Here is a 21475-nt window from a genome sequence, read left to right on the forward strand (position 1 = left end):
CTAAGCTTTACAATCACAAGCATTACAGCTCCATAAATCATGTAATAAATTCTAAAATTCTAATTTTATAATTCTTTAATTCAAATTCTACAACCTTTCCTATTGTTTACAGATTTGTATATTATGTTTTTTCTCTTTCTGTATGGTAGGAGGCTCCTGTGGTGGCAAGAGCTGCGCTCTTCCTGGAGTGTGCACGCTTTGTGCATCGGTGTAATCGTGGAAACTGGCCAGAATGGATGAAAGGACATCATGTTAACATTGCCAAAAAAGGCCTTTCTCGTGGTCGTTCTCCTATAGTGGGAAACAAACGCAATCAGAAGCTGCAATGGAATGCAGCCAAGCTCTTCTACCAGTGGGGAGATGTAAGTTGACTTCATGGTTGAGCTCTGCAGACTCCTAGAGATGGTATGATGTAGTCATTTTACAAAATGACCCATGATGGAATTCATACACATGAGTGTAGAACTGGAATATGAGATTTCAGTTACCCAGACAAAGAAGTCCCAAGATTAGCACAAACAACAAGGTCCTGGTAGACTCAGTTGCTTCATGGTCACTGAGGAAAATAATGACTAAATATTAGTAACTGCCTATAGAACTAATCAGGAGCCTGATAAAGTAATTGTGTTATGCATGATGGTATGATCATTTTATGATATCTAGCTGATGGCATTACATCTGCTCCATGTGATGGTGAAGAGGAAATGGCAACCGATGCCATGCTTTCTTTTTTAATTCAGGATGCAAAGAGCATAAATTAAACCTATGTGGGAGTCAGTAAATGCTGTTTATTTTCAGGCGATGGATGGCAGTGCAATTAATCAAATCAAGGTGAAAATGTTTGCTAAATAGTAGGCTCATGGCCTTCAAATTACTACATACATAATATTAATGTTATTTCAGGTAATAGGTGCCCGCCTTAATGAGGTTTGTCACAGCGAAAGTGAAAGTCCAGCCAATCTGCTAGGTCTTATCTATGATGAAGAAACCAAGAGAAGGCTGAGAAAAGAGGATGAGGAAGAAGACTTTTTAGATGACAGTAAGGAGAATCCCTTTACTACAAGAAACCCTGCTTGTAAGGAACTCTGCTTTAGGAGCACTCTATTTCTTTTTTTCTCTTGATAATTCTTGCTTGGATATTTCAGACAGGTTTATCACCTGTTCCTTGTTTCTCATATCAGATCGGCCAAGATTGTTTTTTATACCAAGTCAGGAAGTTTAAAGGATAACACTCATCCTTTATACTTCAAATTGTCAAGTCAAGTCCTGACCTTGTGTAAAGAGCTTGCTATGGCCGGATCATCCTGAGTGACCAAGATGCAGGTGGCAATCCTACACCGAGGCTGTATGCACAGAACTCTTTGCACGTGCCTTTGGTAGACAGAGTAATAGAGGCCCCCAAAGTTACTCCTTGGATATCAGACTGAGGTAAAGTTTTCTAAACTCTCTTATCTATCTGTGCTGATCTTCAAGTATATTATGGTAAAACTGGAAATTGTTGGGTTTTTAGCATTACATGACAAAAGTAACAACAGCAACAAAACAAAATAGCAAATGAATTGGCCTCAGAAATGGGCAAAACATGTTTTTTTTTTTAGTTTGACCACACCAGCTGGGATCAATGTCTGTGTCATCACAATAATAGCACAGTAAAATACAAATTTAAGAAATATAATTATTGGATCTATGCATCCCGACACATTTTAAGCATACCCAACAATCTCTAGACTAAAGAAAATGAAAATTAGCATTGGTTTTAAAGATGAATATGCCCAGTAATTCTATTGGAGAACCACATAGCATTGCTCTATGATGTCTCTGTGATCTTTATTTCTTTAGCTGAAATGGAATAAAGATTACAATGTAAATTATTCATAGCTTCTGCATCCCCTAACCTAAAGTGCAGCATCTGTTTGTGTCCAGATGGGTCTATACCATGTGCCTTATTGCTCTGTGGAAAATACTATGTTATATGTCTTTAAGGCTCTTTCTGTGCAGTCTGTCTCCATATATTTCCAAGGCATTATGATCTAAATTATATAAATTAAAATAGAAATGTTTCACAGTCGGGTTATTTTCCCCTAAATACCAAAAACACAAATGTAAGCAAAACATCCAAAATACAAATGAATAGAAATTGTATTGTCTTATTACTTACATTGGTTCTATTTAAATGCTTCACCACTGAAGCATATCTACAAATAATGCCTTGGCCATATGTGTGCAAATTCGAATGCTTCTAACTAGAAAATGCCAACATGTTAAACATTTTCTAGTTGGCAGCGATTTCTAGATGAAATAATTATACAGCTTTTGCAATGTTAAAACCTAAGGGTTGTGCTTACTTTAACTGGCAACTAACCTTATACTATTAAACTAAAACAGCAGATAAAATGATAAAGTCACTGTGTATGAACCAGATGTTTTTTGTTTTTTATACATTCATTCAAGGTTTAAAGAACACTTTATTAGTAAAGAAATATAAAATACAGTGCAATGGGTGATTCACATTTTGGAGTCATGTTTACTCTAGCAAATACTAATTAATAGAGATTTAATTTAGGCTTTAAAATAAAAATAAATAGAAATCATTTGAGCTACTAGTGGTTAGTCACAATTAGCATACTTGTTTTGTAATGTTGAATGACATTTCACTGCTTATCCAGTTAGCATCTTAAGCTGGATGAGTAGTAAAACGTTCTGGGTTTTTTGTCTACACGGAAAAACAAAGCTCATACATTTTGAAAATATTACATTCATGTTAAAGGTTAAGCTGGCTATTATGGTACATAACATTTGGACATATATGGATCAGCCAACAATCTTACAGTGGGGGGAAATTTAAAACTGGAGCAGCCAGAATCTGGAGCAGCTGTGCATGGCAACCAATCAGCTTCCAACTTCAGCTTGTTCAGTTAAGATTTGAAAATGAAGAAGCTGATTGGTTGCTACACATAACTTTTAGGATTCTGTCTGCTCCAGCTTTGATAAATTTAGCTGAACGTCTCTTAGGCCAGTTTCTTCAATTAACATGAGAGCGCTTGTTACAAGTGGTCATATAACATAGATTGATGCGCTCTGATACAAAGTTCAATCAATGTGAGAAAAGAATTTTTTGTGCTAAAAAACCAATGTGAAAAAAATTGCTACCAAATCGCAAAAAAATCGCATATATATAAAATCGCAAATATATGAAAAAAATCGCAAATATTTAAAAACTGTGTTCCTCCAGTTATACAAATCCACTGGAAGTGCTGCGATATCTCCAAAGTAAACTAAGCAACAATTGTGTATAGATATACTAAAAATGCTTTTGCAAATAGTAATCAATCCAAATTAGTGCCAATAAATAAATAAATTAGATATATTCCCTGTGATAAGTGTTGAATCCTCCATAATAAAAAATAAATAAATGATATGCTTATAAAGGTGCAATATATATATACAATTGATGAGTATAAATAGATAAATAGTGCCAATAGAATCTGATTAAATATAGATGATTAAATTCATGAGATAGGATAAGTAACAGGCGACAGTTCAATCCTCAGTAATCTGGGATATCTGGATTCCTGCAGTACTTATTTGTTCACCCTCTGAGCTATTTCTTCCACAGCCACAATGAATGGTAATTTTCTCAGTATCAAGTGGTTTTATGTAAAATAAACAAAGAGAGAAAACATTGCGCAATATTGTTACAATAAAAGTTCACAGGCAAAACAGCACAGTGATACACTCACGTGTGCTTGACTTGTTTTAGGCATGCAGATAAGCAGATAGGCAGATCTCAGCTGGCTTGTAAGGACAAGGCTTGCTACGCAATCTGCTGCTGCTTGATACAATGTATTCAGCAGACTGTGTCCTAGGCTCCTCCCACGCGTTGCATCACTGACACGTGACTTTCTCAAGCTGAGAAAGTCACGTGTCAGTGATGCAACGCGTGGGAGGAGCCTAGGACACAGTCTGCTGAATACATTGTATCAAGCAGCAGCAGATTGCGTAGCAAGCCTTGTCCTTACAAGCCAGCTGAGTTCTGCCTATCTGCATATCTGCATGCCTAAAACAAGTCAGGCACACGTGAGTGTATCACTGTGCTGTTTTGCCTGTGAACTTTTATTGTAACAATATTGCGCAATGTTTTCTCTCTTTGTTTATTTTACATAAAACCACTTGATACTGAGAAAATTACCATTCATTGTGGCTGTGGAAGAAATAGCTCAGAGGGTGAACAAATAAGTACTGCAGGAATCCAGATATCCCAGATTACTGAGGATTGAACTGTCGCCTGTTACTTATCCTATCTCATGAATTTCATCATCTACAGTATATTCAATCAGATTCTATTGGCACTATTTATCTATTTATACTCATCAATTGTATATATATTGCACCTTTATAAGCATATCATTTATTTATTTTTTATTATGGAGGATTCAACACTTATCACAGGGAATATATCTAATTTATTTATTTATTGGCACTAATTTGGATTGATTACTATTTGCAAACGCATTTTTAGTATATCTATACACAATTGTTGCTTAGTTTACTTTGGAGATATCGCACCACTTTCAGTGGATTTGTATAACTGGAGGAACACAGGTTTTAAATATTTGCGATTTTTTTCATATATTTGCGATTTTATATATATGCGATTTTTTAGCGGTTTGGTAGCAATTTTTTTCACATTGGTTTTTTAGCACAAAAAATTCTTTTCTCACATTGATTGAACTTTGTATCAAAGTGCATCAATCTATGTTATATGTTTTAATTTTTAGGGGATTCTGACCACTATATAATTGATAGCAGCTTGATATCATTGTCAATATAACAATTTTTATTTAATTAATTGCACGTGCATTCACATACATTTGATTTACACTTATTTGATTGTATATGTCACGCTAGAACATTATTGCGCTTGGTGTTTTTTGTTTATTTACGCTAGTTACAAGTGGGTTCTTTAGGAGGAAGTCTCTCAAGGGTTAAAGGAATTACTATATTAGAGAGTTGACATAAGAACAAGTCTTCCCCATAGAGAATTTACCCTCACTTCTTGCTCTAATAAAAACTCCCCTTACTTTCTGCCCCAGTGACAGTGGTTACCAGGACAAATAGAAACGGCTTTAAATACAATTTAAATGCATTATTCCTTATTGGCCCATTTCACCTAAAGTATTTAGCCAAAGAGCCATGCAGTACCTATAGTAAAAATAAACAAAATACATTTCACCACTGAATAGCATTCACTTTTCTTGAACACGGGAGTTACAAAGGCAAAAAAGTAATTACTGTAAAGTGGTTGTTAAGCCACTAACTGACCATTATATCATGCCCTCTGTAAAAAAAAAAAAAAAAGCTGTGTCCTAGTGCCTATGCTATAGTTAAAAAAAAGCTCAGCAGCCTTGATATATCATGGTCATTTTACAGGGAGGAGGGTAGAAACTGGCAGAATCAGCCAGGTATTTCAGGTGATACAGGGGGCTAAATGACACAGCACAACCACTGTGCTGTATAACATGCTTTAAGGGAACAGGATCCATTTTTTTTTTTTTGGGTTAACAAACGTTTTAAATCTGAACTCCAAGAATAATAAAGCACAGTTTAATCTTGTGACAGATTATTTAAAGATGTTTATAGGCATATTTATGTAGAACTAATCTAAGTATCTGCATCTATCTTAATATCAGCCTCCTGTAAACCTCTTTACAACACTTAGACTGGGAAAAGGGGAGGGTTAACACTGGTAGACCGATACATGCTTTCAGAATAAGGGAAGAGAAGAATAGAGGAATGGAAGAGCAAGAGGGATGACTTTTTCAGTGTACTACTGTTCCTTTATTGTCCAATCCCAGGATGGTGTGGGTTCTAGACAAGGCTATATTTCTTAATTGCAGAGTTATCTTCAGTGGTTTCTAGGACCTAGCTTGGTTGTCTGGTAGGAAAGCCTGCATGAAAAGATTGTCTGAACAGCATTTCAAATATTTTGGCAGGTAAAATAGATAATAGTTATTATTTTAATGTTGTATTTAGCTGTGTGTTTGGAGTTCAGTTTTAATTACTTACTTCCAACCACCTCATTTGAAATGAATAAACAGTCACCTGTGTAGCTCTGGGTTTATTTTGCTATCAATCAATACTTATATCACCTGGATGGAGAAATAAACTGTTACAAACTTTGTTACGCTTACAAGAACCAAAACATCTGGATCATACATAAAGAACTGAAAGAGAATGTTGCACGTTTGTGACAAAAATGATGGAATTTTGTTCAAGTTAAAGTGACCATTTTATGCCGGTTATGTTGTCCATGTAATGGCTTTTTATGTTTTTTAATCATGTGTATGTGGGAATATTTGTATTATCAGATGTGCAACCGGATCAAATATAGGAAAAAATATAGTATAGTCATTTTTCTAAAATGCAATTGATTATTATAAATTTGAATCAGTATGTTATGGTATATTTTGCAATTTCTGCATTTTGTATGTTTCTTTTTCTGGAGAAATAATTTGGACTGTTAAATATGGGCAATCTGATGAATAAATCATCTTGCCTTGTTTTATACTCTGGTTGCACCTTTCTGACTGATTAACATTGCTTTCTTTTCTAGCTATAGTATATTGCATGCATCTTACATGCTGATTATTATATGGTCTTTGCATGCATCCTATTGAAACATGTTGAGAATTCTGCCTATTTTAAAAGTTCTTTAATAGTAAAATATCTAAAAGTATTCTTTAATGGCATACTACTGAATAGTGTAGGTATCACAATATAGTATATTATATAAAATACATATATAAATAATTGTTACATGCATCATATAGAGAAAGAAGGCAAATCATCAAGACACTTGACATTTTTTAGGCCATTGTACTTAACTTATGTACTGGACAAGAGCCCAACACCAGCCATAGAGTAGATGAGGGTTAGAACATCTGTTAGATTTTGATGCTGTTTCTGTCCTTGTTGGGGAGATTTTCCTCTCTTCTTTTGTCATGTCATCAGTACAAGTAGTGGGGTGGTGACTAACAAATTAAGGCACAAAAATAAATAACTCCAGCTCTTTTTAGTAGAGTGGAATGTGATAACCTTATGTCAGGTCACTTCCTGTCCTGGTGGCAGCCTATGTTTTAAGGTATCGCAGGCTGTAACTGGGACAGGAAGTGAGGGCAAATCTTCCCAATGGGAAAATTAAATTCGGCTATAGACTGTTCGAATCTCGGCCGGTTCAGCAGGGACCAGCCGAGATTCAAACCATGTATAGGCAGGCTGAATGTACCCAAGTTGATTGATCGATCAACTTGGGTACAATCAGCCTGTAAGATTTTTACACGCAATTATTGCTAGTAGCTATTATAGCCACTAGCAGCAATCACTGTGTTCTCCAGGCTTCCCCCACCCCCCAATACAATGGCTCCAATGGGAGGGATTCCCCATCCTCACTGACTGTGTTGATGGGGGAACTGAGAGAAAATCGCTCCATCTATGGCCAGCTTAACTGTATTAACACCTGGTAGAGGTACTGGGTTCTACCCACAACAAAGATGGAAAAACAAAAGCTGGGCATTGATACTCATTAATAAGAATGGCAGTGACTATGGTAAGTTATTAGGATATAGTAGCCTTAGACAGTGGGGAAACTGCCAGGGTCACACTTGCAACAGGGCCCTGGCATTCCGCCACTGTGGGGGGGCTCAAGATTTGGCATCTCCCCTTGCACCTCCGGCTAGCAGTTCACGCTATACAATTGAGAGGGGAGGGGCCTCTGACCCTGGCAGGTATCAGCTTTAGTGCACAAGCAGAACGACTCACTTGTGTACTGAAGCTGGTGCCTGCCCCTCCACTGTATAGCTGAACTGCTGGCCGGATAGGCAGATAGGCAGAGGGAGATGCCACTGGCACCACAGAGCTGTCAATCAATATGTGCAGGTAGAGTAGCAATTGGATGACCAGGATGCTGAAATTACACTGTTGTGTGTGTTTGGAGGGTGGTAGGGTACAGGGATTTGCTGGGGGTTGGAGGTGTGTGGGGGGCGGGGGGTTTGGAGGTACAGAGATGTGCAAGTGGGTACAGAGATGTGTTAGGGGTGTGGGGGGGGTGCAAAGATGTGCAGTAGGAAACAAACTATGCTGGTGGGTACAGAAGCATGCTGGTGGTTACAAAGGCTTGCTGTGGTGTACAATGGTGTGCTGGAAGGACACAGAGGATGCTGGGAGATGTGTGGGGGGGTTCAGAGGTGTGTGTGGTGCAGAGATGTGCGGCAGAGTGCATAGAGGTGTTGAGGTATGCTGGGGAATACAGAGGATGCTGGGAGGTGCAGAGGTGTATGTGGGGGATGCAGAGGTGTGCTGGGGTTACAAAGGCTTGCTGGGTGTATGGAAGCATACTGGGGGATAAAGAGGATTCTAGGAGGTGCAGAGGTGTGTGGGGGGTGCAGAGGTGTGCTGGGGGGGAAGATAGAGGATGCTGGGAGGTGCAGAGGTGTGTGTAGGAGGTACAGTGATGAGCAAAGAGGGTACAGAAGTGTGCTGGGAGTACAGAGGTATGCTAGGGGCACAGGGGTTATTTGGGAGGTACAGAGATGTGTAGGGGGTATGGAGGATTGCTAAGAAATACGGAGGCATAGAGATGTGCAAAGGGGTATTGCATTAGGTGGCTTTTGTAGAATCATTCCCATTTTAAATGGTAAACAGGACAAAAAACTGGAAAAATGGCCCTAATGGGTCACAGACAGCAATAGAGACCATATAGGTTTTTAATCCCTCTCCAATCTGCCTTTAGTTATACATTAAAGTAGAACTCTAGGTAAAACCTTTTTTTCATACTCCTTGTCCGATTGTTGGGTTTTTTTTGCCATCTGTGTTGAATTGAGGACATTTGCCTTCACTTACTGTCATATAGCCAAAACAAGAAGTGAGAAGAAATCCCTGCAAAATATGGGAATCCCTTGGGGCCCCAGGTCACCCAAACTAGTGTCCCCATTGGAAGATTTCCCCTCTATTACTTTTCTGGAGACAACCTCAAATTTGGGATTTTCTTTCACTTTCAGTGATAATGGTAAACAGGACAAATATAGAGGGTGAATCTCCTTAACAGGGGCACAGACAGCAATGACAACATCATAGCTTGTTCTAATCCCTCACCATTCTATCTAAAACTAAACAAAAAAAATGTTGCCTTGTTTATAATACTTTAATATTTTCCAATTCTCTTTGTGATTGTAAACAGTGCATTTTAGTGTTAGAAGTGTTAAGGTGAAGGTGTTATTTTCAGGGTTGGGCACAGATGAGGGTGGGATAAAGGTAACTAGTGCTACATCACTTCCAATTAGAATCAGGCAACAACCTCCTTAACCTAGCCCCCAGTTACAAGTCCTTGTTTATTGCTGTCATACATTTATACCCTACAGGTTAATAAATTGTTGAAACCCAGCATGCATCATTTTTCCATAGATTGCAAGTGCATGTAAACCCTCACCCAGTGAAGTGAATAGCCTCAGATGATACACAGAGATTAAACAAATCCCACTACATAAGTTTTACATGTATATCTGTTGTCTTTGGCTTTCTAGACTCTTTAGAAAATGCACATCCTGGTTTTTTTTTGTTTCAGCAGTGGGAGGGGAGTCTGCGCATACACTGTTGAGAGCTGATTGGAGGAAAGGCACACCCCCACCCCTTCCCCCTCCACCTAGGCAGAGGAACGAAGAAACTTGCAGAGCTGTACTGTGAATAGGCAAGCTCTCTGCTTATCTGTCTTTAAGTTCCCACCACGTAACAAATTTTCAGCTGCTTTTATCTCCTGTGCTGGAGAGCTTGTATGAAGTTATCAGGCACGGGACTTAGGGCTTTGGAGAGAGTTAAGTAAACACTACAGATTTATGTGCATAGGTCAGATTTTAATGAATGGGGTTCACATCCACTTTAATTAAGGAACCTAACGCAGTGCTGTAAGCGACAGCACTATTAGTTGTTTGTTTCTTTTATAAGTGGCTTTGTAATGGGAATATCTGAAGAGCATTTTGGCTCTTTCTCATATCTTTCTTGCTAGGCACCACAACCCCACGTGGTGCCTAGCATTTGTGATCATGCTAATAAAAAAAAATTGTAAATAATGTAAAAAAAATTTACAAACGCTGGAAGGCCTGAACATAAGAAGGTTGGATTTCTGAATTTTAATTCAAGAATCAACCATAGGACAATGTTATCGTTACGTCTTTGTCTTATAAGTAAGGCAGTTTCTCAACATGTTTTAAATTTTCAGGACATATCTGACAGACTGTTCAATTATGGATTCTCATGAGCATCAATTTTTTTACATTTGAGAAAAAAATTTAATACCCATAATTGCGCAGATATTGTCTTGATGCACACTATATAATGTAAATATATTCGTAAATGTTCAATGTCTGCAATGCCATACTCTTCCCTCATTATTTGGCATCTATTCCAATTTCACCCCTTGACTTTATTTTTTTTTATTCTTTCAGGTTGGTTTTTTTTTGTTCATTTTTTATTTCTCATACCTGCATCCTTTACATCTTTGCCTCTTCATAGTTTCACAGTGAAAAACTGCACTCGGACAAAAGTCTGATGTGTAGCTATAGCACAGCGGTCAACCCAGTGAGCGACCCCTGTGAATCATAAAGCAAGAAAGCAGATGCTGATTTAATCCTCCATGTAGCTGAAATTCTAAGGTCATGTGGAGGCATTAAATCAAATCCGTACATTTAGTAGCTGACATCTAATATAATGGTTAGGAAGGGATGACAGAGCAGACATTTCAACCTACCAGAAATCATTCATCATTCAGGTCATGTTCTATATACTGTGTTCCAAAACTGTCTTTATATAGCAAGTTTGAAGCTGAATGCCAGGCACAAAATCTCATTTATATATATGCTTTCATAACCACAAAATAAATAGAAACACTTTGTGTGCATCAAATGCCTTTGCAAATCCAGTTATTATTTTGTAAAAGTATCAGTGATATCATGAATGTGCTGCACATAGCCTGTGAGGAGCAGTGGAAGGTACCCAACAGGCCCCACCCACCATGGACTGCCTGCAGAAAACAAAAGAAGGGGGCGTATACAAGTCTAGCCAACGTACACAAGGAGAGAGAGCGGCAGTGACTTTATTAGTGGTCTTTATTACAGGAAGCTCCCGCACAAAGGCAAGGTTTCACCCTGAGTTACTGCACAGATCTGGAAGAAATACACCGAGCACATCAAGATTCAAGTAAGAATGCACATACTTCTGGTACATAGGCAATATTTGCTTATCCCAGAGTTAAAACCTTGAATACCAATCACTAAACAATAGTTGAAATCGTTCCAGAAAGGGGCATTAATAGCACTTTACTTTGTTGTAGATAAGGTGGAGAAAGGTTTGAGCTTGTGTCAATATTTTCTGTGTCCTCAAGGGGGAAATTACCCCTCACTACCTGTCATGTGACCACACAAGCAGTTGGAGGAAACTGCCCCTGATGGACATAGACCACAGTAAAAACTTTTGTTGCTGTGCCCCAAGCTCTCCAATGGGGACACAAGCAGTGGAAGAAAGAACAAACAATATTTGTAACTCTTTCTCCACTCAGTCCATAACTCATAAAAAGGTTTTGGTTGACCTTAGGCTTTACATTTCAGTCCTGTAAATTAAAGCACTCCTGCACAGATGTGTCTTTACCTTAATGCATTATCTGCATTGAGGTGAAAACCTCTTACTAGCAGTTTGTCCCCCCCCCCCAATTCTTACTGTACATTGATCCAGCGCTGTGCCCATCTGTCTGCACATGTGCTCCCATAGCATATCATAGAGGAGGAACAGACAGAGCAAGTGGGGGACTCCAGAAAGGAGGTAAGGGGCCGCTCTGTGCAATATCTTATACACAGCAGGTATGTATAAACCTCTTTTTTTCATTTTAGATTAAAAAAAAACCTTTAATATCAGTTTAAGTGACATTGGCTTTAGGGTAGACTTAAAGTGGAGTTCTACCTAAAATTGGAACATCTGTTTATCTGCTTCCTCCCCCCCTCCAGTGCCACATTTGGCACCTTTTGGGGGGGTACCCGTTTTTGACAGGTATCCTTCCCCAGTTCTGGGAGACTGCGCCGAATCGCGCCGTTCCCCGGCGGTTCAGCCCCTTCCTCCTTCCCTCACCGCCGGGCCAGTTAGAAAGCGCAGTAGGGGACCGACTGGTTTCCCTTACCAGGAATGGCGGCGGCAGCACCCAAGAGCCGATCTGAAGATCAGCTGGGGTGCCGACATTGCAGGCTACCTGGAAAGGTAAGTGTCCATATAGTAAAAGTCAGCAGCTACAGTATTTGTGGCTGCTGACTTTTTTTTTTTTTTCTCCAGGCTGGAACTCCTCTTAAAGTAAACCTTACTCCATTTTCACATTTTAAAAATAACATTTCTGCTTAGGGTCTGATACCTCAGATGCCTGATAGTACAATTATTATCCTGAAAATCTCTTCCTTGCCCTTCTCTGATTTAGTTTTAATTTTATACTAACTTTATCTGACTCCATGGCTCATTCCTGCCAGCTGCCTGTATATTGTCCTGCAATACTGATTTAGTAGTCTGTAAGGGCTGTATATCAGGATGGCAGAGGCTAGGCCTTAACAATGAAGTTAGGAACTCCTTGGCCTTAGTAACAAGGTCAAACTAATTTAAAGAGACATACAAAAGATGCTTTTCTGGCTAACCAATGTTGATTGAACACAAATTTTCCGACAGTCCCTTTTGAGTGGAGTTGATGACTAGGTTGATTCCTCTCCAATGGGAACGTTCATTGATAGATCGAAATTTTTCCAGACCGTGCTGAACCACTCAACATTTGATCCATCTATAGCAAGCCTAAAGTGGTTGTAAAGGCTTAAGGTTTTTTAGCTTCATGCATTCTATGCATAAAGGTTAAAATCCTTCTCTGTGCAGCAGCCCCCCCCTCAAATACTTACCTGAGCCCCATCTCGATCCAACGATGTGCACGAGTGCCTCAGCTCTTCAGGGACTCTGCTTCCTAATTGGCTGAGACAGCAGCATTGGCTCCCGCTGCTGTCAATCACAGCCACTGAGCCAATCAGAGAGAGGAGGTGGGCCGAGCAATGGCTCTGTGTGTGTGAATGGACAGGCAGAGCCGCAGCTTGGGAGCGAGCCTGCTCAGGTGCCCCCATTGCAAGCTGCTTGCTCTTGGGGCAATTGGCAGGAGGGGGGGGCCAGGAGGGTTGGTGAGGGACCCAAGAAGAGAAGTATTGGGGCTGCTCTGTGCAAAATCTCTAAACATAGCAGGTAAGTATAACATGTTTGTTATTTTTTTTTTTTAAAAGAGACTTTAATATCACTTTAAGTCTATTACTTTTGAAAGATTATACTTTATTTTAGGTTCAGTTTAATCCAGCTCAGGCAGTCTATAAAAACATTGCTTATAGGGTTAGTTGAAACTGCAAACATGGTCGCCCTATCAACTTGTACTGCATATTGTTCGGCAGTAAACATCAGAACATTATGTGATGTCTACAGGGTTGAGTGTTCACTATAAACTGTGCTTGACTGCGCTACTGTGTGCCTTTTTTGAACTAGGCAGAACAATTTCCAAGAACAACTATCTTGACACACTACTACAGTGAAAGCTAACCACAACACAGGTCCTTCACTACTTTAGCCCTTTCACTGGAGATTTTGCCGATATCCTGCTGCGTATTTAGCCTACCTGTTTATAAAACAAAAATATGATTTTAATCACCATTTACTTAGGTACCATTTTTAGAAAACCATGTTAAGTCAAGTTGATTGAAAAAAAAAATATAAACTTTAGCATTACATAATAAAATGAAAAACAGACAAACATTTACCCTAACTTCAGTAAAAAGTTACAAATTTGGGACTGGCAACCCTGGATCCGAAGCCTAATATACGTTCTTCTTTCTGACCCATGATGACTGATCTCTGGTGTTGGATGTCTGGTTATGTCAGTCTCATGATGGTACATTTTTAGGCATCCACTGCTCCCCTTACCAAAAATATCAATTTATAGGTTCCGTAAACCCTACAAAGTGCGGCTGTCCTTTTGCTCTGAAGATGTCTGCATGTCAGCTACTCCTGGAGATCACCACTTTCTTAAGGGAAACATTCCCATGCCTGCCCAGGCCTAGGGCTGAGCCTCTTGTGGTATGTCAAATGCAACAACATATTATAATGTGATTTCGTTTTTTCAGAAACTTTATAACAACAGTAGTAGACCATTAGAAATAGATCAAATTCAAATGTTCAATGTAATGTCTAACAGAATACCATTTTGTAAAATTAAGCATAGAAAGTTTTTTATGTTGCATATCGTAAAGATTAAATATGATCTAGAAATAATGTAATGTAAGAACTGTTGTTAAGTAACTAATACAACAATCATCTTCTGGACCATTTATTGATACAAACTAAAGGGAGAAACAATAAGAGCCATATCTATATTTTATTCTATGATTGGAAATTAAATGTTTAATTAACATCATTTAACATACAGCAAACTTCAGATAGATGCAGATTTAAAATACATATATATATGAATTGTTTACCTGCAGAAAGATTTTAAAAGAAAGAAAGAATTTAAAATGTATGGGATTTTTTTTTCTCCACAATCTTAATTACCAAGGTGGATGCAGCATTGGTCCTATGCTGCATTTGTCCCCACCGGCTCTAACACTGAGAACCAAGTGATCTAACACCGCTGATCGCTTGGTTCTCAGGCAGTGGTGGCAGACAGACCACGGACCCCCCACCCCCATCACTCCAGCCCGCCACTGCGCACCCGCCACTGCGCATCCAGTCGCTGGCTCTCTTACCCTGTGCTGCTATCTCCAGATGGACCAGCAGGAGATAATAGGGGGCTCTGTGCAGGCTCTGGTCTCGCAGGGTGATGAAGGCGAACATGAGATTGCCAAGCAGGCTGACACAGGTGATCAAGCCCAGGGATGCCAGCTTGATGAGGTCGGTGGGGAGAAGGGATGCATTGCTTTTCTCCAGCTCCTGGCCAGCCATGGAGACAACAGCTGCTGCTGAATCAGGATTCCCCTCAGAGTCGTGGCTGGTGGGTCGGTCGGTTCGTTCTCAGCATCACGGCAGCTGTGCGTCTCCTCCCTCCTCCTCCTAGGCCAATAAGATCATTTCTCCTTTCGACCAATTGGGAAAACGGGTCTCAGGACCCGCTTTCTGATTGACCGGGAGGAGAATCAGTGTGACAATAGCGAATATTCATTCGCTATTGTCACACAACTGGGTGGGCTCGGGGCAAAGTGCTCTGCGCCCCGAGCCCACTCTTTTTTGAAGCCTATTAGAGCCTCTGGCTCTAATTACGTGCTTAAAAAAAAATAAAAACCCATTGGAATCCATGCATCCGGCACCTTGCATGTAGATTAGGGCTGCCAATTTTCACAGGGCTTCATGAGCAGAGAGCTAGTGACTGTCACCACTCTCTGCTCTGCCCCCTCCTCGCTCACTGGAGCGCTGGGCTGTGGAGGGGGTGGGGACTGCCAGCTCAGCCTCTCAACGGCTCACTGAGAGGCTAAGCCAAGTACCAGTCCAGGCATGTGGGCAGATCCCAACTCCATTGTTGCGATCTTGCCAGTGAGCAGGTAGGTGACACAGGGTAGGTGATATAGGAAGCTCCAAAGCTACAATGAGAAATTATTATAGCCACATCAGCATGCAGCATAGCATGGGTTTGTGAAACACGATACTGTATGAACAGAGATACACTTTCTTTGGCAGAGATTTTACATATATATAAGTGTGTTTTCAGCTTTTTGCCCAAATTCCTTTTACTGTGTGATGCAGAAGAGCTTTAAGAAACCCCTTTCCTAGGCAGAAGTGAAAGTTCACGTATACTTTGGAAAATAAAGTCCTTCAGTTATAATGATCAAATAATTATTGTTGTAATGGGAAAAATTAGCAATTGAAAATTGTTAGATTACCCCTTACATAAGTCCCAATGTCCTGTGTTGCCTTTTGATGTTAAAAGGCGATTTCTGAACTCAGGATATTTATCATTGTTCCTCCTGCCTATCAAAAGTCAGAATGACACCCAGAACTCCTCCAGCATGCAGATTTTACAATTTCATATAGTTATTTCAGCAGTCCTGTCCCTGCATTGTGTGCACAACTAAAGGCCTTCTTGTGTGATAGCACAAATTTGCATATGTATGATAAAGAATGATCTCTGAATGGTTGGATTATTGTATGGAATGTCCCAAATAATATTTTTAATGTTCACCCTTAGTAGCCACAGCTTTGAAAAAATGAATTCACTAATAAAGCTAAGCAAAGGCATACTTGTAACACTGTTTATGACCCTGCATAAGGATCTGGAGACTTGTCGACTTCGCCTGGATCCAGAGATGGACCGGCACAGATATGAAAGGAAAATAAGTTTTGCTGGAATCCTTGATGAAAACGAAGATTCTAAAGACTCCCTGCATAGTAGCAGCCACACCCTAAAGTCAGACACGGGATATGAAGAAAAGAAAGGTATGGGAGATAAGCAACTCATTAAATACAATTATAAGTACACAATGTTTATTGGCTTTCATTAGTGTGATTTTTTTGTCAATGGTATAATTTAAAGAAGACCTTGCAGATCTGACAAAGCAGGAAGAGACTGCCACATTTTCAATAAGTGTTAAATTGGGTTTTATTTAAAAGAGAAGTATGTTTTGTTTTTTTATTGGCCAATTATACTTACCTTGGTGGATGCAGTATGGGATCGATGCTGCATCTGTCCCCTGCCACCTCTTCACTAAGAACCTAGCCACCGAACATGGCCGATGGCTCGGTTCTCTCACCTCCCCGAGCGGAGAGCTGCTCACTGTCAACCAGCGGCTCTCCTGCTCTTCTCCTCCACGCTCACTGGAGCGCTGAGCTGTGGAGGGGCGGGGAGCAGCCGTCTCAGTAGCTCGCTGAGACTGTCATCAGTCCAGGCATCTGGTGGATCCAGTCTTTGAAAGTCGGGATGACACAGTGCCTGCACTGATCTTGGTTACATCTGCAAAATGGGTCACAGGGGTGCAAAACGAATTGCACTCCTGTGACCCAGAGGAGAAGCCCAGCCAAATGAGCTCAGGCTGGACTTCTCCTTTTTGCCTAAATATCAGGACTTCATTATTTCTGTATATAGCTATTAGTCTGATTTACTAAAGGCAAATAGGCTGTTCACTTTGCAAGGGAATTTCACCTTAGCTTAGAGAATGAGGTGAAGCTCTGCTGCCTTCTATCATCCAGCCAAACAAATAAGGTAAATCTTTACCACATTTACTAAGCTAAGGGAAAATTCCATTGCAAAGTGAACAATCCATATGCATTTAGTAAACAGTGGGGGAATTTACTAAAAGCGGTGCATACAGAATCTGGTGCAGCTGTGATAGTAACCAATCAACTTCAGATTGTTCAGTTAAGCTTTGACAACAAAACCTAGAAGCTGATTGGTTACTATGCACAGCTGTACCAGATTCTGTGTGTACCAGTTTTACTAAATGTCCCCCAATGTCTCTAACCACCCTGTCTTATTCTGGGCCATGAACATGCTATGTAAAGTACAAAAAATACAAAGTCGCCTAATTTTAGGTACTTTTAATTATGTGAAACAAAACAATAACATGGGTCAATTATGGGTAAATAAAATAAACCTTACTTCCCAATTTGTCTCATATAAATATACCGTATGCAATAAACAGTGGGACATTGGTTTGCCAGTAGATATTTAATTTAGTTCATAATAACTATGTTTTAACTCAGTACTATGAAAAATAGCAGCTAGTAGAGCCAAAGAAACAGTAATGTATTAAACCAGTAACTATTTGATGCAACATGAAACTTAAAGTAACTTTGTCACCAGGTCTAACATTTAATTAAAATGCTTTTTTTGGAGATACATCACTGGGTCATCAATGCATCAAAATAAAGTGTTATTTTATTTTATTTACAACTCTTGGAAAAGTAAAGCGGCACTAAACCCTCCTGTTCTTTACAGTTTGATGTGCAGTTGGGATGGTGCTGCACATGTGATCAGTTATGACACTAGCTGTTTGATGGCTTTACTTGGGTTGGCTTGGTTGGGAGCACCAGCAGCTGACAGTTATCTGTCACGGCAAGGCTTGAGTGCAGCCTTGGTAAACAGTTAAATCAGTGAGTTTAGTTCCACTTTAATAGGAATTAAACAGTTTGGGAGTGTTGAATCCTAACTGCCAGTTTTCCCTACACTACATTACCCCTTCCTGCAAAGCTCCCCGTGGACATTGATAGCGAGAGCCATTTGCACATAGTTAACCGTAAGGAAAGTTTTGTCACAATGCTGCCCTGAAAGTTATGGAACAACTGTCCTTTGCTGTCAGAACTACATGTTAAAAAAACATTACTTATGTCCCATACACGATCCGAAAATCGGATGAAAAATACAGCTTTCGAAGCGATTGTACGATAAGCGGATTGTTAGTACAGCGCTTTCAAGAGCCGATCACGACAGTTCATACTATATCATCTGATCGGACAAGCACGAAAATTTTTCTCGTATGATACCAGATCGTACAATTTTCATTTAATCAGTACAGTTGTCGTCTGAAAATACATTACAAATACATTACAACATATGACATCACTTCCGATTTTTTTTTCTCTCGTACGAGAATTTTTGTAACTTTAGTAACCTCTCCATTTTCAATATGCGACTTGCATGCAAAAAATAAAAAACCGGACAATCTGCCATCCAATTTTCAGATCACACCTGCAAGAATGTCCAACTTTCAGTTTCAGCACTGGGAGAATCAAAAGTATAAATTTTGACAACAGGAGCCATTTGCTCATAACTGTAAGGAATGTTTGTTATCATGCAGCTCTGTGAAAAGACAGTAATCATGAATACCTCCGCACTACCACTATCAATAGTCTCTAAGTGCAAATTATTGGGTCGTGCTCACATACATATGCGTTCCCGCACGTGAATGTAATAATGGTTCTAACTAATCATGCGGAGCTCCCTTATATGTTATATGAAAAAAAATATATAAAACATTAATTTATGGTATAAGTGATGTATACAGTTAGGTCCATATATATTTGGACACAGGCACAATTTTCATACTTTTGGCTCTGTATGCCACCAGAATAAAATTAAAATGAAACAATCCAAATTAATTTGAAGTGCAGACTTTCAGCTTTAATTCAAGGGGTTGAACATTTATTTCAGGTTACTTATATAGCGCCGTCAATTTACGCAGCGCTTTACATATACATTGTACATTCACATCAGTCCCTACCCTCAAGGAGCTTACAATCTAAGGTACATAAATACCAAGTACTAATTTTAGGAACTGCAACCATTTTTATACACAGCCCCCCCCCCCCCCCTTTTCACGGACTCAAATGTAATTGGACAAATGAATATAATCATAAATAAAATATTCATGTTTAATATTTTGTTAAGAATCTGTTATCCTTTAGAAGGTAAGATGGCAGCTTCCTTAGTTGTAAAGGAAAGGAGGGTTTAGTTCCACTTTAAATTTGCAAGGGTTGTAAATAGAAAAATAATTAAATAGAAAAAGTAATGTATTATTTGGGTTTTATTACTAATATTGGTGACAGGGGTTTAAGTGTCACCACTTAAAAGAGTGTTTAAGTGCAATTGTCTATGAGCCCTGGTTCACACCAGTGGGGCTTTGAAATTGCGCTACTTCAGCACGATTTCAAAGCTGCAGATTGGTGCAATTTGCACCTACACTTTCATTGCGGCTTGTGACTTTGTTTAACAGAAGTCTATGCAAGTTGCAATGAAATGGAGAAAAAAAAGTAGTGCAGGAACCTTTTTCAAAGTCGCTGCGACATGAGTTGCGACAATTTCAATGGTTCCATTGCGACAATGGGGTGCGATTTGTCATGCAATTTGGAACTGTGAAATCACATGACAAATCGCACCAGTGTGAACAGAGGCTAACATTGGATTCAACAGATTCCTGAATAAGCTACACAGATGTACAGCTTATAATGCCATCTATATCATTTGAGGGTATTAAGTGCTAATGGCAGGGATTGATATTGATACCAAACTGTGCAAGTGATCATTTACAGATGCTATTTAACATTATTTGCAGTTATTTAAGCTCAAACTACCTGTCTCACTGTATATGTTCGGGGGGAATAACATTTACAAGATTGGACAGTTTAATGTTTTAAAATGATATACTGCTTACTGCTATGCCAAAAGGCTTCTCACAAACTCCATTGCTTGTAAAATTGATTAACTTCATTTTCAACCTCTCTGGCCTCCAAATTTAATCTAATTATATCAATTATCTTAAGTCTTCTCTTGCCACTTAAAACAACCCATCTAACTCAATATTGTTAATGAATTTAAATGCTACGAATTAATCATGGCAGAAATGTTTAACAGTGGAGGTCAGAGTACGTACAAATTATATATAAGTATGTTTTTGTGCCACTTTTTGTGATTTTTAGGTGAGTGGTGTCATTTTCTTTTTTCTTTTTAAAGTTTGTATATCATATTGCAGAAAGTGTGATGGAGGCTGGCTTTGTAAACTTTTTATATGCTTTTTTATGCTTTCATGGAGGAATGGATTTTGGAGGCTTAAAAAATGCTTAAAAAAGTGTAAGAATAGTAGGTAATTTTTAGAATGATAAGCCTTCATTATCCCTTCACTAATGAAAAACTGCAACCATTTACCAAGCAGCTGACAATTACATGTAATGTTTATACAACACAACTTGGCTTCCTTTCATCAAATTACTTTACTCAATAAATTTTAAAATGTTATAACCTGACTTTATTGAGTCATATCTTATTTAAGTTGGCCCAGCATAACTATGGATTAATACACTTGTAAGGGCTTTCTCTAACATTCAAATATGTTTCTAACTAGTTACAGACTTTGACAGCAATTAAGATATTTGACATTTTATATAAGAATAGTAAAAAATAAAGAATGGCAGTTTTTATTTTTTTTTAATCAGGGACCTTTCATAGTGGCTAATAGGGATGGGCGAACGGTTCGGCCCGAGCATAAGTTCGGGCCGAACTTTCGTTGTTCGGACGTTCGGCGAACCAACCACAATGCATTGTGGCATTGAACAGTGCATTGGAAGCCCTGATTGGCTGACGCAGTGAAAGCTTCAGCCAGTCAGGGCACAGAGCACTGTCAGTGTCATGATTGGACACTGTCATCATGACTTTATCCAATCATGGCTCATTTCCGCCCCACATTTTCAATGGCAGCCATTTTCAGTGTGATTTTGGTGTGGAGAGAGATAGAACAGGGCTCTGTTCAGTGCTATTAGTTAGTGTGCTATACAGTGCTATTTTGCTCCAATTGTCAGTGTAGATTTTTAGTTTAGTGTCAGTCTAGGGATAGTGTGAGTGTAGTGAGGAGGACCATCATTCAGCTTTTCATAGTGTGCAGCTAGAGTAGGGACA

At 39.2% G+C, this 21475-nt stretch overlaps 1 protein-coding gene across 27 annotated transcripts in view; it reads left to right on the forward strand.

Annotated features, from left to right (window-relative positions):
* UNC80 (unc-80 homolog, NALCN channel complex subunit) overlaps positions 1-21475 on the forward strand; it is a 288619-nt gene that overhangs the window by 70253 nt on the left and 196891 nt on the right. For 24 of the 27 annotated variants that reach the window (XM_073633516.1, XM_073633519.1, XM_073633525.1 and 21 more), the window contains 4 exons: positions 150-362; positions 904-1075; positions 14045-14178; positions 16362-16527. In XM_073633516.1, coding sequence (XP_073489617.1) covers positions 150-362; positions 904-1075; positions 14045-14178; positions 16362-16527 — 685 coding nt within the window. The remainder of the gene's footprint in view (positions 1-149; positions 363-903; positions 1076-14044; positions 14179-16361; positions 16528-21475) is intronic. The other 3 variants (XM_073633521.1, XM_073633528.1, XM_073633543.1) reach the window with 1 other exon arrangement.

Source organism: Aquarana catesbeiana, linkage group LG06, assembly GCF_042186555.1.
Source record: "Aquarana catesbeiana isolate 2022-GZ linkage group LG06, ASM4218655v1, whole genome shotgun sequence".
Taxonomy (NCBI): domain Eukaryota; kingdom Metazoa; phylum Chordata; class Amphibia; order Anura; family Ranidae; genus Aquarana; species Aquarana catesbeiana.